This window comes from Apteryx mantelli, unplaced genomic scaffold (genome assembly GCF_036417845.1).
Source record: "Apteryx mantelli isolate bAptMan1 unplaced genomic scaffold, bAptMan1.hap1 HAP1_SCAFFOLD_33, whole genome shotgun sequence".
Classification (NCBI taxonomy): Eukaryota; Metazoa; Chordata; class Aves; order Apterygiformes; family Apterygidae; genus Apteryx; species Apteryx mantelli.
Window position 1 is genome coordinate 92,028 of NW_027118682.1, and position 13,450 is coordinate 105,477.

General features: G+C 69.4%; 1 protein-coding gene across 1 annotated transcript in view; it reads right to left on the minus strand.

Moving 5' to 3' along the window:
* Positions 1-12,971, minus strand: part of PACS1 (phosphofurin acidic cluster sorting protein 1) — a 39,727-nt gene extending 26,756 nt beyond the window's left edge. Inside the window, 10 exon segments of the mRNA XM_067317189.1 lie at positions 696-771; positions 3,487-3,647; positions 4,874-4,933; positions 5,528-5,605; positions 5,691-5,782; positions 8,375-8,516; positions 10,268-10,393; positions 10,970-11,059; positions 12,311-12,398; positions 12,721-12,971. Coding sequence (XP_067173290.1) covers positions 696-771; positions 3,487-3,647; positions 4,874-4,933; positions 5,528-5,605; positions 5,691-5,782; positions 8,375-8,516; positions 10,268-10,393; positions 10,970-11,059; positions 12,311-12,398; positions 12,721-12,968 — 1,161 coding nt within the window. The 5' untranslated portion in view covers positions 12,969-12,971.
* Between the last annotated feature and the right edge of the window lie 479 nt (positions 12,972-13,450).

Here is a 13,450-nt window from a genome sequence, read left to right on the forward strand (position 1 = left end):
AGAACCCCCCCAGCACCCACCCCAGTGCACCCAGAGCACCCAGAACCCCCCCAGCACCCATCCCAGTGCCCCCCAGTGCACCCAGAACCCCCCCAGCACCCACCCCAGTGCACCCAGAGCACCCAGAACCCCCCCAGCACCCATCCCAGTGCCCCCCAGAGCACCCAGAACCACCCCCAGCACCCATCCCGGTGCCCCCAGAGCACCCAGAACCCTCCCAGCACCCACCCCGGTGCACCCAGAACCCCCCCAGCACCCATCCCAGTGCCCCCAGAGCACCCAGCACCCATCCCGGTGCACCCAGAGCACCCAGAACCCCCCCAGCACCCATCCCAGTGCCCCAGTGCACCCAGAACCCCCCCAGCACCCATCCCGGTGCCCCCCAGAGCACCCAGCACCCCCCCAGCACCCACCCCAGAGCACCCAGAACCCCCCCAGCACCCATCCCGGTGCCCCCCAGAGCACCCAGAACCCCCCCAGCACCCATCTCGGTGCCCCCAGAGCACCCAGCACCCACTCCAGTGCCCCCCAGAGCACCCAGAACCCCCCCAGCACCCACCCCAGAGCACCCAGAACCCCCCCAGCACCCATCCCGGTGCCCCCAGAGCACCCAGAACCCCCCAGCACCCACCCCGGTGTCCCCAGAACCCCCCAGCGCCCCGGGGGTGCCGGGAGCACCCATGGGTGCTGCTCACCCCGCCGGCACCCTCGCGGCCCAGGCTGCCGATCTCCGTCTGGGAGCTGGACTGCGACATGCCCTCGAAGAAGGGCCTGGGGACACGGGGGTGGCACCGGCTGGCACGGGGACACCGCGGGCCACGGGGACACGGGGGTGGCACGGGGACAACGTGGGGCAGGGGGACACGGGGGTGGCACGGGGACGGCGCGGTGCCGGGGGACACGGAGGTGGCACGGGGACAACGTGGTGCTTGGGGACACGGAGGTGGCACTGGCTGTCATGGGGACAATGTGGGGCACGGGGACAACGTGGGGCATGGGGACATGGAGGTGGCACGGGGACGGCGCGGTGTCGGGGGACACGGGGGGGGCACGGGGATGACGTGGTGCCTGGGGACATGGAGGTGGCACCGGCTGGCACGGGGACACCGCGGGGCAGGGGGACCCGGGGGTGGCACAGGGACAGCGTGGTGTTGGGGGACATGGAGGTGGCACGGGGACACCGCGGGGCACGGGGACACGGGGGTGGCACGGGGACGGCGTGGTGCCCAGGGCCACGGAGGTGGCCTGGGGACAATATGGTGTCTGGGGACATGGAGGTGGCACGGGGACAGCAAAGTGCCCAGGGACAATGTGGTACCTGGGGACACGGAAGTGACATGGGGACGGCATGGTGCCCAGGGACACAGAGGTGGCACGGGGACAATGCAGTGTCTGGGGACATGGAGGTGGCACGGGGATGGCGTGGTGTCGGGGAACACAGGGGTGGCACGGGGACAACGCAGTGCTTGGGGACATGGAGGTGGCACATGGACAATACAGCACTTGGGGACATGGAGGTGGCACGGGGACGGCACGGTGCCCAGGGACATGGAGGTGACACGGGGACAATGTAGTGCCTGGGGGCACGGAGGTGGCACGGGGACGGTGTGGTGCCCACGGATGTGGAGGTGGCCCAGGGACAATGTAGTGCCTGGGGACATGGAGGTGGCACGGGGATGGCACAGTGCCCAGGGACGTGGAGCTGGCATGGGGATGACATGGTGTTGGGGGACAGGGAGGTGGCACGGGGACAATGCAGCGTCTGGGGACATGGAGGTGGCATAGGGACAATACGGTGCTTGGGGACACAGGTGGCACAGGCATGGTCTGGTGCACATGGATGTGGAGGTGGCACAGGGACAATGTAGTGCCTGGGGACACAGAGGTGGCATGGGGATGGCACAGTGCCCAGGGACATGGAGGTGGCACGGGGACAATGCGGTGCCTGGGGACACGGAGGTGGCACAGGGACGGCACAGTGCCCAGGGACGTGGAGGTGGCATGAGGACAACACGGTGCTTGGGGACACGGAGGTGGCATAGGGATGGTCTGGTGCACATGGATGTGGAGGTGGCACAGGGACAACGCGGTGCCTGGGGACACGAAGCTGGCACGGGGACAACGCGGTGCCTGGGGACATGGAGGTGGCACGGGGACGGCACGGTGCCCAGGGACACAGAAGCAGCACAGGGACAATGCAGAGCCTGGTGACACAGAAGTGACACAGGGGCAACGTGGTGCCTGGGGACACGGAGGTGGCACAGGGACAGCACGATGCCCAGGAACATGGAGGTGGCATGGGGACAACGCAGTGTCTGGGGACATGGAGGTGGCACAGGGACGGCACAGTGCCCGGGGACACAGAGGTGGCACAGGGACAATGAAGGGCCTGGGGACATGGAGGTTGCATGGGGACGGCACGGTGTCTGGGGACATGGAGGTGGCATGGGGACAATGCGGTGCCTGGGGACACAGAGGTGACATGGGGATGGTGCAGTGCCCAGGGGCATGGAGATGGCACAGAGACAATATGGTGCTTGGGGACACGGAGGTGGCACAGAGATGGTCTGGTGCCCAGGGACACGGAGGTGGCACAAGGACGGCACGGTGCCAGGGACACAGAGGTGGCACAGGGACAATGCGGTGCCTGGGGACACGGAGGTGGCACAGGGACGGCACAGTGCCCAGGGACGTGGAAGTGGCATGAGGACAACATGGTACTTGGGGACACAGAGGTGGCACAGGGACGGCATGGTGCCCAGGGACACAGAGGTGGCACGGGGACAATGCGGTGCCTGGGGACAGAGGTGGCACAGGGACGGCACAGTGCCCGGGGACGTGGAGGTGGCATGAGGACAACACGGTACTTAGGGACATGGAGGTGGCATGGGGACAGCACGGTGCTTGGGGACACGGAGGCGACACAGGGATGGTCTGGTGCACATGGATGTGGAGGTGGCACAGGGACAATGCAGAGCCTGGGGACACAGAGGTGGCACAGGGACAACACGGTACTTGGGGACATGGAGGTGGCACGGGGACGGCATGGTGCCCAGGGCCATGGAGGTGGCACAGGGACATTGCAGAGCCTGGTGACACGGAGGTGACACAGGGGCAACGTGCTGCCCGGTGACACGGAGGTGACACAGGGACAGCGCGGTGCTGGGGACACGGAGGTGACACAGGGACAGCGCGGTGCTGGGGGACACGGAGGTGGCACACCAGCCCGCCCTGGGGACAACACGATGTCGGGGGACACGTGCACCCAGCTGGCAATGGGGACACCCTGGGGCCACCAAACCAGCACCCAGCTGGCACTGGGGCCACCCTGGGGCCACCGAGCCGGGCAGGGGGCCACCAGGGGGGACGTGGAACCAGCGAAGCCGTGGAGATGGCACCAGGTTGGCATGGGGCGACCTCGAGGGTCCCGCTGGCAGCACCCCACCCATGGGTGCCCCCTCGGGGTGGGTGGCAGCACCCGCTCACCGCAGCTTGGGCTTGGGGGTGCTGAGGACGCTGTCGGTGTCATCGAGGTCGGCGCCGCTGTCACTGGGGTTGAAGATCTCCAGGGTGTCGTAGAGCTCGTCCAGGTCCTCGGCCACCTCCCGCATGCGGGCGCGCGACACGTGCTCCAGGCCGAAGCCCACCTGCCACCGCCGCAGCACCCATGGGTGCCCCCGCGCCGCTGCAGCCGCCCCCCGTCACCCCGCCCGGCCGGGAGACCCCGTGGGACGTCGGCCCCGGGTGGCCGGTGGCACCGCGTGGGCCCTGGAGCTCCCCGACGGGGCTTGTCCCCATGGTGGCTACGTGGTCTGGTGTCACCCCGTCGTCCCTGGAGCCACCCGTGTGGCCTGTCCCCATGGTGGCTCCATGGCCTGGTGCCACCCCATCATCCCTGGAGCCACCCGTGTGTCCTGTCCCCAGGGTGCCTGGTGTCACCCCGCCATCCCTGCAGCCACCCGTGTGTCCTGTCCCCAGGGTGCCTGGTGTCACCCCGCCATCCCTGCAGCCACCCGTGTGTCCTGTCCCCAAGGTGCCCGGTGTCACCCCATCATCCCTGGAGCCACCCGTGTGTCCTGTCCCCAAGGTGCCCGGTGTCACCCCACCGTCCCTGGAGCCACCCGTGTGCCCTGTCCCCAAGGTGCCCGGTGTCACCCCATCATCCCTGGAGCCACCCGTGTGTCCTGTCCCCAAGGTGCCCGGTGTCACCCCACCGTCCCTGCAGCCACCCGTGTGTCCTGTCCCCAAGGTGCCCGGTGTCACCCCATCATCCCTGGAGCCACCCGTGTGTCCTGTCCCCAGGGTGCCCGGTGCCACCCCACCATCCCTGCAGCCACCCGTGTGTCCTGTCCCCAGGGTGCCCGGTGTCACCCCACCATCCCTGCAGCCACCCGTGTGTCCTGTCCCCAGGGTGCCTGGTGTCACCCCACCATCCCTGCAGCCACCCGTGTGTCCTGTCCCCAGGGTGCCTGGTGTCACCCCACCATCCCTGCAGCCACCCGTGTGTCCTGTCCCCAAGGTGCCCGGTGTCACCCCGCCATCCCTGCAGCCACCCGTGTGTCCTGTCCCCAAGGTGCCCGGTGTCACCCCACCATCCCTGCAGCCACCCATGTGTCCTGTCCCCAAGGTGCCTGGTGTCACCCACCATCCCTGGAGCCACCCGTGTGTCCTGTCCCCAGGGTGCCTGGTGTCACCCCACCATCCCTGGAGCCACCCGTGTGTCCTGTCCCCAGGGTGCCTGGTGTCACCCCACCATCCCTGCAGCCACCCGTGTGTCCTGTCCCCAGGGTGCTCGGTGCCACCCGCCATCCCCGGAGCCCCGTTGTCCCCAGGGCACCCGGTGTCACCCATGGGTGCTGGGGGGGGCACCCACCTCCTCGGACACCTTGAACCGTTTGAGCAGGGCCACGAACTTCTGCTTGATGTTGGGCTGCTGCGGGCAGACGGGGGGGTCAGGGGCACCCACAGCACCCATGGGTGCAGCGAGACCCCCCCCAGCACCCCCAGCTCCTCCCGGGGCACCCACAGCACCCATGGGTGCAGCGAGACCCCCCCCAAGCACCCCCAGCTCCTCCCGGGGCACCCACAACACCCATGGGTGCAGCGAGACCCCCCCCAGCACCCCCAGCTCCTCCCGGGGCACCCACAGCACCCATGGGTGCAGCGAGACCCCCCCAAGGACCCCCCTGCTCCTCCCGGGGCACCCACAGCACCCATGGGTGCAGCGAGACACCCCCCAAACACCCCCAGCTCCTCCTGGGGCACCCACAGCACCCATGGGTGCAGCGAGACCCCCCCCAAAGGACCCCCAGCTCCTCCCGGGGCACCCACAACACCCATGGGTGCAGCGAGACACCCCCAAACACCCCCAGCTCCTCCCGGGGCACCCACAGCACCCATGGGTGCAGCGAGACCCCCCCCAAACACCCCCAGCTCCTCCCGGGGCACCCACAGCACCCATGGGTGCAGCGAGACACCCCCCCCCAGCACCCTGTCACCCCCCCACCCCGCCGGGGCACCCGCTCACCCGGGTGGAGGCGGAGGCCGGGAGCTTCCTCCTCGTCTTCTTCACCTTCTGCAACTCCTCTTCCTCGTAGAAGAGGTCCTGGGGGGGGGATGGGACAGGGTGACACCCGCCGGGGGCACCCATGGGTGCCGGGTGGGTGGGGGGGCACCCGGCGGGCACCCACCTGGCCGTGCAGGGCGTCGTCGCTGCCCTCCTGCTCCGAGGAGAAGCTCTCCTCCTCCTCCTCCGAGTAGTTGTCGATGTCGGGAGAGCGGTCTGGGGGGCACCCATGGGTGGGGGGCACCCATGGGTGGGCACCCGGCTAGGTTGACCCCCCCCCCCCCAGGGTGCTCCCACCCTGCTCCTTGTTGGTAGGTGCTGCCCACGCTGGGGTGGGGGGGATGTTGCCCCACGCCCTTGGGTGCCCCCTGCGCCCTTGGGTGCCCTGCTGCACCCCTGGGTGCTGCTGTGCTGCCCCCCATCCTGTGGGTGCCTGCTCCTCCCCACGTGTCTCCCCCTGCACCCATGGGTGCCCCTTCCCATGGGTGCTCCCTGTTGCCACCCATGTCTCCCTGCACCCATGGGTGTCCCTGCACCCAGCTTCCCCCGTGGGTGCTCCCCGCTCCCACCGATGTCCCCTTGCACCCGTGGGTGCTCCCCGCTCCCACGGGTCTCCTTCCCTATGGGTGCTCCCCACCCCCACCAACCTTCTCCTATCCCATGGGTGCTCCCTGCTCCCACCGATGTCCCCTTGCACCCATGGGTGCTCCCCGTTTCCACGGGTCTCCTTCCCTATGGGTGCTCCCCACCCCCACCAACCTTCTCCTATCCCATGGGTGCTCCCTGCTCCCACCGATGTCCCCTTGCACCCATGGGTGCTCCCTGTTTCCACGGGTCTCCTTCCCTATGGGTGCTCCCCGCGCCCACCAGCCTTCTCCCATCCCATGGGTGTCCCTGCACCCCCCTTCCCCCATGGGTGCTCCCTGCTCCCATCAATGTCTCCCTGCACCCATGGGTGCTCCCTATTTTCACGGGTCTCCTTTCCCTATGGGTGCTCCTCGCTCCCACCGATGTCCCCCTGCACCCATGGGTGCTCCCCGCTCCCACGCGCCTCCTTCACCATGGGTGCTCCCTGCTCCCACCAACCTTCTCATATGCCATGGGTGCTCCTCGCTCCCACCGATGTCCCCTTGCACCCATGGGTGCTCCCTATTTCCACGCATCTCCTTCCCTATGGGTGCTCCCCGCTCCCACCAACCTTCTCCTGTCCCATGGGTGCTCCCTGCTCCCGCCGATGTCCTCTTGCACCTGTGGGTGCTCCCTATTTCCACGCGCCTCCTTCCCTATGGGTGCTCCTCGCTCCCACCGATGTCCCCTTGCACCCATGGGTGCTCCCTATTTCCACGCATCTCCTTCCCTATGGGTGCTCCCCGCTCCCACCAACCTTCTCCTGTCCCATGGGTGCTCCCTGCTCCCGCCGATGTCCCCTTGCACCCATGGGTGCTCCCTATTTCCACGCATCTCCTTCCCTATGGGTGCTCCCCGCTCCCACCGATGTCCCCCTGCACCCATGGGTGCTCCCCGTTCCCACGGGTCTCCTTCCCTATGGGTGCTGCCTGCTCCCACCAACCTTCTCCTGTCCCATGGGTGTCCCTGCACCCACCGATGTCCTCCTGCACCCATGGGTGCTCCCTATTTCCACGCATCTCCTTCCCTATGGGTGCTCCCCGCTCCCACCGATGTCCCCTTGCACCCATGGGTGCTCCCTATTTCCGCGGGTCTCCTTCCTTATGGGTGCTCCCTCCTCCTGCCAACCTTCTCCTATCCCATGGGTGCTCCCCGCTCCCACCGATGTCCCCCTGCACCCATGGGTGCTCCCTATTTCCACACATCTCCTTCCCTATGGGTGCTCCCTGCTCCCACCGATGTCCCCTTGCACCCATGGGTGCTATTTCCACACGTCTCCTTCCTTATGGGTGCTCCCTCCTCCCACCAACCTTCTCCTATCCCATGGGTGCTCCCCGCTCCCACCGATGTCCCCTTGCACCCATGAGTGCTCCCTGTTTCCACGCGTCTCCTTCCCTATGGGTGCTCCCCGCTCCCACCAACCTTCTCCTATCCCATGGGTGCTCCCCGCTCCCACCGATGTCCCCTTGCACCCATGGGTGCTATTTCCACACGTCTCCTTCCTTATGGGTGCTCCCTCCTCCCACCAACCTTCTCCTATCCCATGGGTGCTCCCCGCTCCCACCGATGTCCCCTTGCACCCATGGGTGCTCCCTGTTTCCACGCGTCTCCTTCCCTATGGGTGCTCCCCGCTCCCACCAACCTTCTCCTGTCCCATGGGTGCTCCCTGCTCCCACCGATGTCCCCCTGCACCCATGGGTGCTCCCCGTTTCCACGGGTCTCCTTCCCTATGGGTGTTCCCTGCTCCCACCAACCTTCTCCTATCCCATGGGTGCTCCCCACTCCCACCAACCTTCTCCTGTCCCACGGGTGCCCCTGCACCCACCTTCCCCCATGGGTGCTCCCCACTCCCACCGATGTCCCCTTGCACCCATGGGTGCTCCCCGTTTCCACGTGTCTCCTTCCCTATGGGTGCTCCTCGCTCAAACATCTCCCTGCACCCATGGGCGCCCCATTGCCGGCTCTTCCCCTTGGGTGGCCCCCGCACCCACACACCTCCCCTACCCCCACGGGCACCCCGTGGCGCGTGATGGGTCCCCCCTCCCTGCACCCATGGGTGCCCCACATCCCCCTCTCACGAAACCCCCCCTCCCAACGTATCCATGGATTCCTCAGCTCCTCCCGCTCCCCGGGGCGTCAACGGGGGAGCCGGGGCACCCATGGGTGACGCCGGGGCCTCACCCGACAGCTTGCTCTTGGCCTCGTGGTCGATGGGTTGGCTGGAGAGCGAGTTCACCCGGATCTCGGCCACGGGCACCGCCACGTCCTTCACCACGTTGTGCAGCCCCAGCACCAGGCCCCCCTCGCTCGGGTGCTGCATCACCTGCGGGCACGGGGTGGCACCCATGGGTGCCCCGGTAGCCTGACCTGTGCTCTCCCGGCACCCAGAATGCTCATTGCGCCTTGAGAGACCTGATCGGTGGGGTTCTGGCACCCATCAATCTCATCTGTGGTGTCCTGGAACCCACCACCCTGAGCACCCTGATCTGTGGGGTCCCGGCACCCACCACCCCGTGAGCACCCTGATCCGTGGTGCCCCAGCACCCATCACCCCATGGGCATCCCGATTCGTGAAGCCCTGGCACCCACCACCCCCTGGGCACCCTGATCCGTGGTGCCCCAGCACCCATCACCCCCTGGGCACCCTGATCCGTGGTGTCCTGGCACCCACCACCCCGTGAGCACCCTGATCCGTGGTGTCCTGGCACCCATCACCCCATGGGCACCCTGATCCATGGTGTCCTGGCACCTACCACCCTGATCCGTGGTGCCCCAGCATCTACCACCCCTTGAGCACCCTGATCTGTGGTGCCCCAGCACCCACCACCCCAAGCACCCCGATCTGTGGTGTCCTGGCACCCACCACCCTGGTCCGTGGTGCCCTAGCACCCAGCACCCCTTGAGCACCCCAATCTGTGGTGCCCCAGCACCCACCACCCCTTGAGCACTCTGATCCGTGGTGTCCTGGCACCCACCACCCCCTGGGCACCCTGATCCATGGTGCCCTGGCACCTACCAACCTGAGCACCCCAAAACGTGGTGCCCCAGCACCCACCACCCTTTGAACACCCTGATCCGTGGTGTCCTGGCACCCACCACCCCAAGCACCCTGATCCGTGGTGTCCTGGCACCCACCACCCTTATCCGTGGTGTCCCGGCACCCACCACCCTGAGCACCCCGAAACGTGGTGCCCCAGCACCCACCACCTTTTGAACACCCTGATCCGTGGTGTCCTGGCACCCACCACCCCCTGGGCACCCCGATCTGTGGTGCCCCAGCACCCACCACCCCATGGGCACCCTGATCTGTGGTGCCCTGGCACCCATCACCCCTTGAGCACCCTGATCCGTCGTGTCCTGGCACCCACCACCCTGAGCACCCCGAACCGTGGTGCCCCAGCACCCACCACCCCTTGAGCACCCTGATCCCAGGTACCTCAGCACCCACCACCCCTTGAGCACCCTGATCCATAGTGGCCCGGCACCCACCACCCCTTGAGCACCCCGATCCCAGGTACCTCAGCACCCACCATCCCTTGAGCACCCTGATCCATAGTAGCCCGGCACCCACCACCCCCTGGGCACCCCGATCCATGGTGTCCTGACACCCACCACCCTGAGCACCCTGATCTGTGGTGCCTCAGCACCCCACCACCCCCTGGGCACCCACCACCCCAAGCACCCCGATCCATGGTGCCCTGGTACCCAGCACCCCACCACCCCATGAGCACCCTGATCCATGGTGTCCTGGCACCCACCATCCCAAGCACCCCCATCTGTTGTGCCCCAGCACCCCAAGCACCCCGATCCGTGGTGTCCTGGCACCCACCACCCTGAACACCCCAATCCATTGTGGCCCAGCACCCCGAGCACCCCGATCCGTGGTGCCCCAGCACCCCACCACCCCTTGAGTACCTCCATCTATGGTGCTCCAGCACCCTCCAAACACCCCAAACCTTGGTACCCCGGCCCCCAGCACCCCGATCCTCAGCTCCCAGGCACCCAGAGCCCCCCGCACCCAACAAGGCGGCTCCGCCCCCCACCCCCCCCAGCACCCAGGGGCCCCGCACCCACCTCGGCCATGTTGATGAGCCCCACGGCCAACGTCTTGTAGCCCAAGAAGGTTCGGTGCTTGTAGCGCTTGCGGCGTTGCAGCATGATCTGCAGCCGGTTGGCGTCGCGCTTGAGGAAGTGGGGGTACTGCGGGCACCCATAAGGCTCAGGGACCCAGGCGGCCGGGCACCAGCACCCAAGGGTGCCCCCGCGCCCAAAGGGACCCAGGTGTCTGGGGGGCTGAGGGGAACCGCAACGCTCAGGGACCCAGGTGACCAGGGGGCCCACGTGTCCTCAAGGACCCAGGTGTCCGGGGGGCTGTGGGCACCCATAACACTCAGGGACCCAGGCGGCTGGGCACCCGCACTCAAGGGTGCCCCTGTGCCCACAGGGACCCAGGCATCCAGGCACCAGCACCCAAGGGTGCCCCCGCGCCCAAAGCGACCCAGGCATCCAGGCACCAGCACCCAAGGGTGCCCCCGCGCCCACGGGGACCCAGGCGTCCGGACACCCCCACCCAAGGGTGTCCCCGCGCCCAAGGGGACCCAGGCATCCGGGCACCCGCACCCAAGGGTGTCCATGCGCCCAAGGGGACCCAGGCGTCCGGGGTGCCCCTGCAATGCTCAGGGACCCAGGCGTCCTGGGAGATTTTTGGGGAGGATGAAGGGGTCCTGGGGGTGGGTGTCCATGGGGGGGGGGCACCCATGGGTGCTGGGCACCCACCTGCAGGGAGAAGGTGAGCTGCAGCTCCGTCTCCAGCAGGCCGCTGGCCGGCAGCGCGATCTCGTTGGAGCGCAGGATGCGCTTGGAGCCCTGCGCAGGGGGGGGGGGGGACACGGGTGTCACCCAGGGGGGCACCCAAAGGGGGGCACCCAATGCGGGGGCGGGGCTGGTCCCCCCCCCCACCTTTGGGACCCCCCCCAGCTGCACTTTGGGTCCCTCCCTGGCGCCCCAGGACCTCCCCAGCACCCTTAGGACCCCCAGAAGTCCTGGGGACACCTTTGGGACCCCCCCCCCAGCTGCACCCTGGGGCACCCATGGGACCCCCCCCAAAGTCCTGGGGCACCCATGGGACCCCCCCCAGATCCTTTAGGACACCCCCCCCAGCTGTGCTCTGGGGCACCCATGGGACCCCCCCCCACCCATGGGACCCCCCCCCAGACTCCTTGGGACCCCCCTGGCTGTGCCTTGGGGCACCCTTGGGACCCTCCCCCACCCATGGGTGCCCCCCCAAACCCCTGGGGACCCCCCCAGCTGCACTCTGCAGCACCCTTGGGACCCCCCGGCTGTGCCCTGGGGCACCCTTGGGCCCCCCCCCCCCATAGGACCCCCCCCCCCCCCAGACCGCTTGGGACCCCCCTGGCTGTGCCCTGGGGCACCCTTGGGACCCCTCCACCCATGGGTGCCCCCCCAAACCCATGGGACCCCCCCTCAGACCCCTTGGGACCCCCCTGGCTGTGCCTTGGGGCACCCTTGGCCCCCCCCCACCCATGGGTGCCCCCCCAAACCCCTGGGACCCCCCCTCAGACCCCTTGGGACCCCCCTGGCTGTGCCTTGGGGCACCCTTGGGCCCCCCCCACCCATGGGTGCCCCCCCAAACCCCTGGGACCCCCCCCCAAGACCCCTTGGACCCCTCAGCTGTGCCCTGGGGCACCCTTGGGACCCCCCCACCCATGGATGCCCCCCCAAACCCCTGGGACCCCCCCCCAGACCCCTTGGGACCCCTCTGGTTGTGCCCTGGGGCACCCTTGGGCCCCCCCCCCACCCATGGGTGCCCCCCCAAACCCCTGGGACCCCCCCCAAGACCCCTTGAGACCCCCTTAGCTGTGCCCTGGGGCACCCTTGGGACCCCCCCCACCCATGGGTGCCCCCCCAAACCCCTGGGACCCCCCCTCAGACCCCTTGGGACCCCCCTGGCTGTGCCCTGGGGCACCCTTGGGACCCCCCCCACCCATGGGTGCCCCCCCAAACCCCTGAGACCCCCCCCAGACCCCTTGGGACCCCTCAGCTGTGCCCTGGGGCACCCTTGGGCCCCCCCCCCGCACCCATGGGTGCCCCCCTCACCTGCAGCTTGACGGCGATGACGACGGAGCTGAGGTCCTTGGCCACCTCGCGCACCATCACCAGCTTCTTCAGGGTGAGGCTGAAGAGCCTGGGGGAGGGGGGGACACGCGTGTCACCCGCGTGTCGCACGCGTGGCACGGAAGCGGGAGCACACGCGTGTCCCGCACACGGGGGGGACGCCAGCGTGACCCGGTGGGGGGGGAGAACCGGGAATAGGGGGGGTCCCTGGCACCCTAAAGGGGGGGGGGACCGGGACCGGGGGGGGACCGGGACCGGGGGGGGTCCCAGCCCCGGTGGGTGGTGGGTGGGGGGGAACATGGCGGTTCCGGTGCTGCTGGGGCGCAGTTCCGGTACCGGAGGCGCGGGGGCGGCCCGGGCCCGGGACCGGGGCGGAGGGGGGGGGGTCTCACCTGGGCACGCAGCTGGGCGAGCTCCGGTCCACTTCCCACGTCGCGTATAGGTTCATCTGTACCGGGCGGCCCGTTCCGCCGCTACCGCCGCCGCTTCCGGGCGTGGCGGGCCCGGGACCGGTGGGAGGCGGCGGCCCGGTGGGTGGCGGCGGCTGCTGTTGCTGCGGGGCAGCGGGCGGTTGCTGCGGGGCGGCACCGGGGGGGCCGCGCTGGCCGCCGCCGCCACCGCCTCCCGCGCGCTCCGCCATGGCCCCGCCGCCGCCAACGGCCGCCGCCGCCCCGCCCCTAACGGCCGCCGCCGCGCGCCCGGCCACGCCCCCCACCACCCGCCGCAGCCCCGCCCCTAACGGCCGCCGCCGCCGCGCGCACGGCCACGCCCCTAACGGCCGCCGGCCACGCCCCCGCCGCCCGCCCCCGCCGTCCTCCTCACCGCCCCGCCCGCTGAGCGCTCTCATTGGTCGCTCTTCTCAGCCCCGCCCCACCCGGAAAAGGCGCCGGCGGGCAGCCCCGCCCCCTCCGCCTCCGGCGCAGCCCCGCCCCCGCGGCGCTCATTGGAGGCCCCCACCCTCCGCCCTGGGGGTTTTCGGCGCTGCCTGCCGCAGCGCCCCGCCCCCCTCCCCCCGCGGGCGCCCATTGGCTGGCGCTGCTGCAAGGCCGGCTTGCCCCGCCCCGCGACCGTCTTCCCAGCTTGCTCACTGGTTGGCGACGCCCGGCTTGGCCCCGCCCCCCA